This window comes from Pteropus vampyrus, unplaced genomic scaffold, assembly GCF_000151845.1.
Source record: "Pteropus vampyrus isolate Shadow unplaced genomic scaffold, Pvam_2.0 Scaffold2, whole genome shotgun sequence".
Classification (NCBI taxonomy): Eukaryota; Metazoa; Chordata; class Mammalia; order Chiroptera; family Pteropodidae; genus Pteropus; species Pteropus vampyrus.
Genome location: NW_011888783.1, coordinates 18,496,526 through 18,510,118, shown reverse-complemented (window position 1 = coordinate 18,510,118; position 13,593 = coordinate 18,496,526). Strand labels below are relative to the sequence as shown.

The 13,593-nt window shown below is 37.7% G+C and overlaps 1 protein-coding gene across 1 annotated transcript in view; it reads left to right on the top strand.

The window, feature by feature from the left end:
• Positions 1-13,593, top strand: part of GAD1 (glutamate decarboxylase 1) — a 35,756-nt gene that overhangs the window by 9,797 nt on the left and 12,366 nt on the right. The window contains exons 5-9 of the mRNA XM_011360088.1: positions 4,346-4,436; positions 11,005-11,117; positions 12,255-12,370; positions 12,455-12,534; positions 12,758-12,816. Coding sequence (XP_011358390.1) covers positions 4,346-4,436; positions 11,005-11,117; positions 12,255-12,370; positions 12,455-12,534; positions 12,758-12,816 — 459 coding nt within the window. The remainder of the gene's footprint in view (positions 1-4,345; positions 4,437-11,004; positions 11,118-12,254; positions 12,371-12,454; positions 12,535-12,757; positions 12,817-13,593) is intronic.

Below are 13,593 nucleotides of genomic sequence, written 5' to 3'. Positions count from 1 at the left end.
AAATTTAAAAGATATACAGATACACAATGCTATATCAAGTTCTGTATAAGGAGTTCTCATTCTTGCTTTTAGGCTATTCACAATTTAAAGAGAACAGAATGACCCGTCCCTACTTCTTTATTGCCTCCATTTTCATGCCTATTTCATTCTGATAAATTGTATCCTTGCCTGTCCCTGAAACTGGGAAGAATTGAGCCCATTTCCCTCCCTTTTTATATTAGTTTCTTAGAACTGCCGTAAGAAATTGCCACAAACTAGATGACTTAAAACAACAGAAATTTATTCTCTGGTAGTTCTGGAGGCTAGATGTTCAAAATCAAGGTGTCTGCAGGGCCATGCTCTCTCTGAAGACTCTTGGGGAGGCTCCATCCTTGCCTCTTCCAGTTCTTGGTGGTTGCAGGCATTCCTTGGCATTCCTTGGTGAGTAGATATGTGACTCCAATCTTTGCCTTCACCTCATATAGCATCCTCTCTGTTTGTGTGTCCAAACTTCTCTCTTCTTATAAAGATAGCAGTCTTTGGATTAGGGTCCACCCTAATCCAATATGGCCTCATCTTAACTTGATAATATCTACGAAGACCCTATTTCCAAATTAAGTCACTCGTAGGAACCAGGGATTAATATTTGAGCATATCCTTTGGAGGGACACACACACATGCGCGTGCACACACACACACACACACACACACACCCTTTAGATTTACTTCTGCCTCTGGAGTTTAGACACCCTGAATCACCAAATCCTATCTCCAACAGGAAGCCCTGGAGGATACCCTCTTGCCTCCTTTTCATGTTATATGAACCCTCTCTAATGAGCAACCTTGGCCGAAGTGGTTACTTTTCAATTGCCTCAAGTTCAAGGACTTTATGGATCTCTGTCTGGCTATTCCTAAGCCTAGAAGTGAAGCAGTGATTTCTTATCCCTACTGTCTTTCTCAATTGCAGCCTGGCTTTCCTGGGCTTGTGGGCAGATAGATAGATCTACAGGAACTGGCAGTTCATGGCATAATTGCCAATCCAGGGAGGCCCCTGTGGCCCCTTCTTCTTTTTTCTCCTTCCTTGTTCCCTCTTTTTTATTATACCTCTCACTCTTTCTAGTCATTTGACAGTATGACTGGGAAGATGGGTGGTGACAGAGCTGAGTAAGGCTATTAGATGTCAAAAACAAAGTGTTACAATGAGATAATGAGGCTGGCAAAAGGGGCATTTTTAAATAAAGAATCCCAAACAGCTTTTGAGGTTTGCCAACCCCACTAGAATAAGTGTGTAGCTTCCTTGAATAACTGCAGGATGGACGAGACTTAGTTGTATTACAAACTGTGTGTTTGATTTTTAAAGAAAAGCACCCTCATCAGTGTAATCACATCTCACCTTGGTCTGATGGCTAACCCATTCCTGATGGATATCGAGTAGTGTTATTTGGCTGGATCAAAAAAGTCAGAATTCTCCATGTATGTTTTAGCTTGACTTGCTTTGGTCCAGTGTTTTTTATGTTGTCAGGTTACTCTACATATACTTTCTCAGAGAGATGAGACCATGTAAAACACTTTGTCATTAAAGCCCAAAGTAGTGTTGTCTCTCAAAGAAAAATACATGGATTTGTCATAATAGCAACTCACATTGCGTATAAAACTGAAGCATCGCGTGGTCAGAGAAGCATGGATTCTTATTAGTCCAGTGTATAAATCTGCTTAGATATTCACCCTGTAGTCATTCATCCCTGTTCTTCAGAGCAGCTTCTGAGAACAGATATTTGCATCCACAGAGTATGAGAGCTTCTGCTACATATGTGCTGTGTTGACTCTGGCAAAGTGTACCGTAGCTGCCACGTGGATAGCAGTCTCTGGATGCTGGTCTCTAATTTAGATGTAGATGCCAGAGCACTAGGGTAAACTCCGCAGGTAGCTACACACAGTGGAAGATGTTTTGTTTTGTTTTGTTTAAAAAAAAAAAAAAAAGAATATTAATGCTCAGCCCAAATAATGAATTGGGTTTTAACAGTGAAAACATAGTGATCTGAGTAAAGTCTGTAAAGGAAATGATGATGGCGTTTGGAGATTTCTCTACAAATGAGCAAAGACTTCTGGAAAAAGAACCAGTATATATAGATTCTCCATGAACTGAGACAGATACTAGTCTGTCCTCAGTCGTAGTAAATATGTGGACTTTCTTAGTTTTTCTTTTTAACATTTTATTGTGGAAAATTTTGAACTTATACAAAAGTAAAATAGTACAATAAGCCCTATATAGATAATACTCAGCTTAAACTATTATCAAATCCTGCCAATTTCGTGTTGCCTATCCCCCAGCCCACTCTCCCCTCTTCTCTATTATATGTAAACAAATCTCCTTTTTGCATAATATTATTTCATCCATAAATATTCTCCATCATCAAGGGTTCTTTAAACAAAAATAACCACAATATCATTATTACATCAAAAACCCCACAAAATTTACAGTTCCTAAATATCAAATATTCAGGCAGTGTTCAAATTTCCAGTTGTCTCATGAATGTCAGAATATTTTGTTTTATTCTAATTCATTTGAGTCAGGACCCAAATAAGTCCCTCACATTACGATTGCTTGATACGTCTCAATCAAAACAGATTTCCCTCTCCATCTCTTTTTCTTTCTTGAAGTTTATTTGTTCGAAACTTTACTTTGATAAATTACTCTTCTCCCCCTACCTGACTCTAGGCCACATGCTGCTCAAAACCACATCTGTCATCTGTTCTTTTTGTTGATTATAGAGAGTTGAAATGGTTAGTATAGAAATTCTAGTATAAGATTTTGGGGGCATAAGGCTATAGCCATAAGAGAAAAGTAAGGTGTTAGGGGCATTTTGTTCTTTCTATTTTAATGGACATGAGCTACTGTGTCAGTTTTATTTGAGGGCATTTGTGTCAGTCTGTCTATCTTAGACCATCTTTTGTCTCTGCCAGGCCATGTGACTTTGATACATTGTCAAATAGTGTGATTGCATTTATTTATGATTTGATCCTGTCTTAAAATGAGAGATTTTTGTTTAAAGTTTTCAAATGGGTATTATATGTATTTTTAAACAGATTTCAACAAATTTAATTATGTTACAGACGATTCATAGATACTATTGACACTGAGCAAAGTAGAGAAAAATGGGCTGGTTCAAGCTATTTAGAGTAGTCTACTTGGCTGGAATCTGGCCCCATACTTATACTAAGGTTACTGTTTATGCTTCTTTTATTTTTTCTAAAGGTCAGTATTATTTTTTAGGACTCTTGAGATGCAGGAATTGGACTATTCTGATATAAGAAGTCACAGTCTAGGCATTCTGAATGAGTCCTCGTCCCACGTGAGGAAGAACAAACATTCTCAGAGAGGCGACTTAGACCAGGAACATTCAAACACTAGCTTTCTGACAGTTATTTCAGAGGCGAAAGCAATTTCCACGGGAAACACAACAGTCAGCATATCTTTCTAACACCAGTTCTCTGTCACACACCCCTGGATAATATATTGCGTTGACTCCTTCAGGACAGCCAGGCCAAGCCTGCTGATGTGGGATTGAGTTTTCCTGTGAATGCCAATTTAGCCAAAACTTGGCAATAAACCTGAATTTGCTGAGGACAAAGCCTGTGAAAGCATACTCTGTGTTGCAATGGGCTTTAGAGTTATGTAGCAATAACAATTATTTTACCAACAACTCAAGTGAATGAGGCTGTGTCTGCCCCTGTTTCATAGAGGAGATGCAGGCCATCGCAACAATAAATTTAGTTTAACAGTCACTTGACTAAATATAGGCAAAACACACCAATGCTTGATGTCATATTTGACTGACACAGAGACCCAGAGAGTGATGGCATGCCCTCAGCATCAGCAACAGAGCTGGTACTTTCTCCAGGTTTGATTTGTTCCACAGAGCCACAAATTCTCTCTAAAGCCTACAGCCTTTTCTCTATCAGTAAACTTTGATTTGGAGATTAAATCTTTGGGATGTTAAATTAAAAGTTGAAACATTTATGGAGAAAATCGGGACCACTACATCCTGATTTATAATTTAAAAATATGTATGGCAGAGGGGTTCATCTGGAAATCAAATAAGATTACAGAAAGATTATTAGTTTCATGACATTGGATTTTTTAAATTTAAAAGCATTATGCTTTAGAAACATATAAGTTTGGGGGACACCATTAATGCTAAGAGTTGGTAGAGGGTGAGTCAACCTGACCTTACTTTTCTGTATCCTTGGACAGCCATATTAGACAGACCATAGAAATGGAGGCCCATGTGGCCTAGTAGCACAGGCTTTTGCTTTGAAGATAGCCAAGTTTGCCTTGATGCTTGCCTGTTACTCACCTTTCTAGGTCATCCTCGATTTTTCAACCAGCTTTCCACTGGACTGGATATCATTGGTTTAGCTGGAGAATGGCTAACATCAACTGCCAATACCAACATGTAAGTCTCACATATTATTTTCATATAAGCAACCATGATGTGTGATTTTGGCTTGTTACTTTGAAAGTCCAATTCTGATGATTCTATAATAATTTTATTACAGTTTCCCTAGTCGTATTTTCTCTTAAAATTTTTTAGGTTTATTACAGTTCTGATTTAATAGTAGATAATCAAAAAACCATTTTAAATTGAATAATGTGTTTTAATAAGAACATGGTCATGAGAAATAATAACTCTAGCTTTTAAAATTTAGTGTAAATTTCATGTTAAAAGACTATATTTCTTAACGACATATCTAAATAGGTCACGTTTTAGGGTATGATCTTGGTTCATTTCCTATCCAAGCACATTGGCCCTTATCTTTTAGGTCATATTTCTTTTATAATTAAAGCTGCCTTAAAGCCACAAACTAATTTGATCAACCTATTGCTTAATTAAAAATTCCAAAACAAAATTTAGCTGGTAGTGATACGTTATGTATTCCTCTTAAAATAACTGATTGTTTTTCTGAATTCGACATTTTTTTCATACTTGTTTGAGTAGGCAAAACCTTTGTTTCTAAGTTCTCATAATTTATATGAAACTAACTCTAAGGTCCTGGTTAGTGGTGTGTGTGTGTGTGTGTATGGGTGTGCATGTGTGTGTGCGCGTGCACAAGTATTACCAGGGTAGTCTTCTGCCAATCACCTCATAGTTACATATACATGCTCTTTTTGGAGACAAGGAGAGGTGACAAATTGATGTAGGGTCATCATAGCCTACTGAGTACTGTCTTTACTCTCAACACTAGTGTTTTACCACTATCTATACACCCACACAATGGCACCACATTCTATTAAGTTTTCACGGGAAAATTTAAAAATAACTACATAAAGAATTATATGGATTTTAGTAACTGTGGAACTATTTAGAAAATAATCATCCACTTTTTAAGTTCATGGTAAAGTAGATTTGAAAAATGAATTTAGATGAAAGGGTGGTATTATTTAAAATGAGAAATTCTATTTGACATCAAGATAGAATGTAAGTTATTAAAGTTCAAGATAGAATGTAAGTTATTATTTTTCTTAAACTACTTCCAGCAACAAAACCTGAAATGGCACTTTAAAATTACATTTTGATTCGTGTGTGTTCCTAAGCTATTTAGTGCTATGACTCAAAATACTTAACTACATTCAGAAAAGTTTCTATTAATGAAAGATTCTTGCTTTGTTGGCTAATTTAAAACAACAATGACAAATTTTTAAAAGCAAATTGACAAGTGAAGCCTTTGGTACTAAAAGGCATAAAAGATTAAATTGATTGAAATTGAAAATGGTTTCCTTGCTCCCTGCTTGCGCGTCGTGATTAGCTGCACGAGTGTCCACATTGGATCACCGAGGCTGCAAAGGGCAAAGAGGAATTCAGGTCAAAGACACAGTCACTGTACGGTCTCCTCAAACAAAATCACCTTTGCAGTTTTTACTATAGTATGATTTATGAGTTAAAAATATATCAGCAAGCACAGACATTGTAATATACTAATTACAACTTGAAAACACTAATGCTTAATAGGAGCATCCCATTAAGAAACAATTTTAAGTAGAAAGTGCAGCTTTAAAAAAAAAACTTAACTATTTAGAAAATAAATGAGAAAAATAGAGTAAAAGATACATATCCATTAATATACCTGTATTATATTAGGCATTGAATTCACCCAGTGTGTACATTGTAGGCCTCTCAGTTGCAATGCCCTAAAATATATATTGTGCCAAATCAAGGTAAATGAAAGGAACTCAATCCTTTGAACTGTGAATGACCAGATATTCTCCTAAAAAGCTTTTCTTCAACCAGAAAGATTTCACAAATTCTCCTTTTTTTGTATGTCTTCATAAAATCAAAGTCCTTTACTCTTCCCTTACCTCAGCTCAGCCATGAAACACTAAAATATGTCCCAGCCATCCAAGGTCAAGGTCAATCCAGCTAAATGGCACATAGTAATTGCAGCTGTACTGAACAATAGGTATTTATAAAATATGATCCGATTTCAACAGATCGATAGAGAAGGTTATTTAAAATAGTGAAATAGTTTCTGTCAGTTCTGGAGACAAGGCATTGTCTGAAGAAGTAATAACTATTATCTAGAAATTGTTCTAAACCAGTTCCCCTGGAAGATCATGAAATGTGGCAGCACTGTCAGGAGCTTATGCAGAAATTTGCTCCCCTGTGACATTTCCTTCTCCAGCTAGGAGCAGTGTGCAAAATAAGTCTGGGAAAGAATGGCAAAAGGCTCTTTGGCAGAGTAGGATTTAATTAACGATATACTCAATTGTTTGACCTGCACTAGAATTGAGTTTGGATGGTGCTGGTAATAGAAAATAATTACTATATTCCTCAGTGTGATCTTTTTAGAAGTATCCAGTATCCTAATTCAAGTGGCAAAGTGTTAGGTATCTGACTGTTTTTTATGTTCATGCATTTATACCTACCTGTGCATATATTTTTGAGATGTATTCTTTCAAGCAAGGACGCAGTGAAGATCCAAAGAAAACTTTACAAATGTGTAGTTATCCATGGAATGTACAGCTCTTTTCTTCCACACCAGGGCCACCAAGCACAACTCTGCAAGTTGAGATGTGCCCAACTGTAAACAACAGCCTGCTCGCAAGCACCTGAGAACAATACATAATCTTTATAGCAAGATTTATCACAGCCCTTTGTTATGAAGTTACGATTTCAACTATCTAGTGCTTTATTTTCATAGAAATTACACAGGGGAAATTTCCTATGGGAGTTATTAGTCATTTTACATAGTAGGCAGGTTGTTAGAGAGGAGCCTACAGTAAGTAATTCTGTTTGTCATGGAAAAGCAGCTGTGCTGTAAAGGACTTGGAATTCTGACTCTCAAACATACTGAGATCTTAAAACACATCACTGAATTGCTCTGAACCTCAGTTTCTTCTTCAGGAAAATGGAGAATAATAATATCCATCCTACAGAGTGGTTCTGAAGACTAAAAAGAGCACCATTCTTAAGTGCCCGGTATATGCAAGGTGCAGTGCACACACCTAGGAACAGCAGCTGTTGCCATTCGAGACCCTCCCATCAGTCTCTCGACTCTTTTGTTTCTGTCTATCATCATCTCTGGACACCAGCGGGGCTCATTAAGCTACCTTTAAGTGTGTTAACTTTTAAGGTGAAGATAGGCCACCTGCCACATCTGTAAGGAGGGAAAATCTAAGGGGAATGTCAAGATAGAGAGTCAACATAGAAAATTATTTCTCTCATTAAAGAATTTTCCAGGTTAGCAGTCACCAGGGATCCAGATTCCTTGTGCCTTTCTGATCCAAATTGTAGCACGTGACTCTCATCCTCAGAGTCACCTGATGGTGCAGGCTGGCTGCTGAAGCTCTAGCATCATTTCCATGTTTCAGAACTCAGGAAGGAGGGGGTTGAGGATAGAAGAAGGAAGGGCAAAAGTGGAACACACTCTTTCCTTCTAAGAAATTTCGGAAGTACCACGTATTTTCTATAGCATCTCTTTAGCCAGAAATTAGTCCCACGACCACACCTAGGGAAGCTAGGTAGAAAATGTAGTTTTGATCTGGGTAAATTGCCACCCCAAATAAAATTGACTGAAGCAAGAGAAGATTGATACTGGTTAGCAACCAGCTGACTCTGCCGCAGAGAATACAGCTACTTAACAATCACTTTGCCTTGGTTCTAAGTGAATCCAACTGGGGAGATGAGTTGAGCCACTAAAAAAGGGCTGACTCACTACTCTACTCAGAATACAGAAAGGCTCCTTTAGTGTCACTTCATGAATGTTGCCATCTTATTGCTTTAAATATTACTTCCAATCCCATGTTCTTATGCTTCAACCCAGAGCTGTTTGCAGATTTAGTTTCTTGTTCTCTGATTGTGAAATGTAATCTTGTACTCTAACTTCAGCTTCTTCTTAATCCATATTTGACCTTTCATCTCTTGACTTTATCTGCTTTCATCTGTCATTTGGGGAAGGGGTACCTAACCTGGAGTCCAGGTTGCAAGAGGGAAGTGTCCTACAATTGTGTACCAAATGATGTGTGTGTCCTCATTTTCTTCCTGCAGAGAGAGACCATAGCTTCCCTAGGAGCTCCAAAGGGGTCTATGACTCCAGTTAAGAACCATTGCTCTAGGGTGAATTTTAAGGCCTTCTATAAAGCTTTGGGTGCAGGCAGACTCCTAGTCGTAAACATGGCCCAGGATGGAAAGGCAGGGTCACGGAAATGTCAGAAACAGGAACCATGTTAGCCAGCCCATTTGTCAGGCCTGGCTGAGGATCAACAGCCACAGAACAGTATATCTGCTTCCAGGAGAGGGTGTCAGAACCAAGGTCATGAATCCAGATAAGCTTGGTTGTAAATGTGGAATAACTGGTTTTTCAGACCCAGACCCAGAACTTACCTAAGGCTAAGAACCAGGTGCTGGATTCATCCTCATAAGCTTCTTCCTCAAGGTTGGGAATGGTGTCTTATAACATCTTTGTCTTCTCAGTACGTAAGAGGCCACCTGGCAGAGAACAGTCATCCAATAAGTATTTGTTGAACAGAACTGAAAGAAAGGTTTAGGAACTGGGTACCTGGCACAAATAAGCAACCTGGAAAAGATGAGATAAGATAGTCTCATAAATAGACTTTCCAAATCTTGAGAGTAATGGCTATGCTCCTTCCTGGTCCTTAAGTAGAAAGACTAATTCTAAGATTAAACCTGGGGCCTAATTGAATCAAATCATGAAGTGGACCAACCCCCTGGCCTTCGGTCCCATCATTTCCCTTCCCCACATGGTTCCTGCCTGGCCATCTAACACCAACTTAACTCCAACTCACTTCATCCAATTCTTGATAAGGTTCTGATATTATGGTATATGATTCCATTTGTTCCTTCCCTTATTCCAGAGAACCTTCTCATTTGGTATTGTGGTATTCCAACACACACAATGCCACCAGTATTTATTCACCATGCAGACATTTTTGCCATCCCAACATTTCTGAAAATCAATGACACTATTAACAAGAATGGTTAGAAGCACATCATGAGTTTACCTCTTGGAATACTCAGTAGCACAGGCTAAACCGGGAATCCTTCTCTTCTTCTTCCTTTATCAGGCCATCAGACATGAGGGAGTGTTGGTTGCTACGGTGATGGGGCTCAGAGCAGAACCCAAGCATGATTGTGACCTCCAGAGGTGATGGTAACTGAACACATGATTTCCAAGGGTCTTTCTCCTAAATTTCAAGGGTCTTCCTAAGGAAAATGAATGTACTCTTTTTGGAAACAAAATTCTTTTACCAACAGATATATCCTGAGTATCCTCCAGGATCTTTTTGTCCTCTTTTACCACCATGTAATTAATTGATTCTTTTTTCCATGATTAAAACTTAGTAGCTTCACCTGTGTCTTATGTACAATTGTTATCTCATCTTTGCAAATAGCTTTTCTAAATCATTAAGCCAGCAAGAATTCCTATTAGTCCTCAGCATTGGCATTCAGCCAAAACACCCTAACCAATAGTAAAGTCTCCCCCTATCACTTGGCTAAGTCAATCTAGGCATCTCTCTTCAGTAAGCATGGTCTGAGCCGAGCCCACAGACTCTAATGCTTAAGGTCAAGCAAAAAGAAGAAACACAAAGGGCCTCAGAGTCAGTAAATATCTTTGTTTTCTGGCTCAGTTTTCTGTGGATTGACCTTCTTTGATGTCTCTTAAGCCCTACACTTGACACCACAGTCTTGTTTCAGTGACTAGTCTACCAGACTATACTTCCATATCGAATTGCTTTGAGAAGAGCATAGCTTTTTATGTTTAAATCAGTCTATTCGAAGCCAAGGGTAACCTACGAGGATATGTGATGCCCACAGTTTGCTGTGTATGTCAGTTGGTCATCTTCTTGTTACTTATAATTGGTAATTAGAAAATCATCACTTATAATTATTCTTGACAGATATCGACTTCAGAGAATTATAGAAACATAGCTGTCCTTGGGGATTATTGGTAGAAAAACCATGTAGATAATTATATTGAGATCTTTAAAACCTGGGTCAATATTTCCAATTATCTTCGCAGTTAGTTTCCAGATGTTTACATTGTTTTTAAAAGAGAGACTTTGGCTCTGGGTTTTATAGATTCTACAAGTGTGAAATTAGCAGTCAGTTTTTTAAAAAATGTTGCAAACTAATTGTATATAGAACTTAGAATATGTTTTTTTTCAATTAACATTTGCATCATCCTACAATCTTAGAGGTTAAAGAAAAGTTGTTTTCTTTCCTTCTATTTCTCTGGGTCGACCACAGCTAGAATATTTTATTCAGAGGAGAATTTATTTTATTGGAGAAAAAGCACAGAGCAGGCACTTCCACCACCTCTTTTGTTAACCCAAGCTGGTTTCTGATATTTTATGATTGGTGACTTAAATGTATTTCCAGAAAATGAATTGTTTTAGTGGTTTTGGACCTTTTTTAGAACCTAAGTACAAATACTAAGTCAATCACCTGTGTTCCCCAAATAAGTGGTTGACATCTTTATTTCCATTCATTTTTATCACCTTCCCAGGTTTACATATGAAATTGCTCCAGTGTTTGTCCTCATGGAGCAAATAACACTTAAGAAGATGAGAGAGATAGTTGGATGGTCAAATAAAGATGGTGATGGGATATTTTCTCCTGGTAAGTTTCTGTTCGTTTTCCCTGGCTCTCTTCAAGTTTTGTAGTATGGATCCTAAGGACCCTTTTGAGAATACTAAACACAAAGTGAGTATGTGAAAGAATGACCTTAAAATTTTTTTTTTTAGACTCTGCCTTTCTATCTTTGTCAGAGTGAAGGCAAGCAAGAATGCTACATTCTTTGTGTACTAACTAACAAATGCTGTGCCTAAACCTATACAAACTGACAAAGACTGTGTCTAAATCATGCTAAACAACTTTGGAAATCAACAACAGTTTAATTAAGTTGGGGATCAGTGAATCAAGATTATCAATTGACTAATCAATTTCAGCCAAAATAGTGTATCTACTTTGAATTTCTAGTTTGATGTAGATATGATAAAAATCTTTAAAACAAGGGCAGATGTTCTTGTAGGTCGGAACAAGTTTGAGATAATATCACAGACAGTGTGATTATATGCAAGAAGAAGAGAAGAAATAAGAATTGTACTTGTCCAGGCAATTCAAGCAGACCACAAATTTGCCTATTTAATCATCAGGTAATTGATGCAAAAGTAATTAGTTTGTGTTGGCCAGACATGCCTAGTTACCTAAATGCATCTTTAAGTAAACGTAAGTTTGGTTTTATTTTAATAAATAAAGAGCTCTATTAAATGGCTTAACAACTAGCTGGGCTATTCTTTGAGCAGAGTATCCAGGCAATGTCACAGTTTCCTTTAGTAAGCTCCATTATTCTTTTTTTCTCTGTCTTTCTGACTCAGAGAACAAATTCATCTTTGTTCAGTAAATAGATTGAGCAGAAGGTAGAAGCAGGGAAGTTGTAACTCACCTATCTCTTTGTAGCACTGCCAGCGCCACCTCATATTTCTGTCTAGGCTTCAGATGGGATAGGCACTGGAGTACTTGAATCACCTCCAGCCAAATTGCCTAGATGGCTCTGGTAATGAGTGTGACTACTGTATTCCCAGGACAAAAGGTCTAGAGGAAAGCCCTGGCAATAGGAAAGCCACAAAACCTATGAGAATATTGTCTTTCCTCTTTCTGACCTCCCTTGTCTCTTGAGACATCAGCTCAGCCTTTGCTGTAAGAAACTATAATGGAGGAGCTCCAACACCTCCCAATGTGTCTGCTTGCTGCTAGGGGGAGCCATATCCAACATGTACAGCATCATGGCTGCTCGCTACAAGTACTTCCCGGAAGTTAAGACAAAGGGCATGGCGGCCGTACCCAAACTGGTCCTCTTCACCTCAGAACATGTGAGTTGGGTGCTCTTGCTCATGGATTGTGGTGTTTCTGAAAGGACTATCTAATGTCTAACCTTAAGCCTCTGTTTGTTGCAGAGTCACTATTCCATAAAGAAGGCTGGGGCTGCACTTGGCTTTGGAACGGACAACGTGATTTTGATAAAGTGCAGTGAAAGGTAGGCAGGAGAGAGCGAATATTAGATTCTTGATGTATTAAATGTGTTCATCTGTTAAATTTGTTTTATTGTGCTTAAGGACTGACTCAATACAGTGTGCCAAGCTGCTAATGGTCTGTTGAAAATATCCGATTAAATTACTTTTTGCTGCAGCTGAAGTTTTTTTCATGTGCAATCTCATTGATTCTTCATTTTAGTTTCTCTCCTTTTATCATAATTACAGGGGGAAGATAATTCCTGCTGATTTAGAGGCAAAAATTCTTGAAGCCAAACAAAAGGTATGTACTCTATGATAAATATAAACTCTGGTGAATACGAAATTTTAAAAATACTTTCTTTCTTACCTAGACAGTAAACATTTTTGATAATGTAAGAGATCATTTTATTGTATTTCTCAGATGTTTGTTTATTTCCAATTTGTGAGGTGATTTGACTTTAAAGTTGTATCTATACAATATAAATTTTTTTAAAAAATGAAAAATTCAGCCATTAAACCATTTATCCTATCTTCATTGTGCCAAATGGTTGGTTTGATGTACCTCCCAATAAATCCACTACCCAAGCACCATGAAGATACAGCCTAATTGAAGTTTTCACTTACAACTTGTTACGTATAATCTCATTTTAATAAATAACATTTTAGCTTAGGATTCTGTTTAGCAAAGTGCTTCCATGCTCTGGCAGATACTTGATGAATCAGCCTCAATAAATTCTATTAAACTAAAGAATCTTATAGAACAGATGTATCTACAAGGCACTGCCAGGTAGCTGTCAGGCCATTTACCAACTCATTGTTATTGGGTACATTCTTGTACCTCCTTCTCTAACTGTAGTTGTTTGCTGGAGTCTCAGTAGGGGAGATGGATGGAAATGTTGCTAGGAATGAGCAAGGAGCAGAGATGGAATTGAACTTAAAGCTAAGACTCACTGATTTCCCCAAGCCTGTCTGACTCCATTTCCTCATTTATTTCTTGTCCACACCTAAATTTTACTGTGTCCACTATTAGTGAAACAATGTATAGCCAGTTTTAAATAACCAAACAATGCTTTAGTATTATT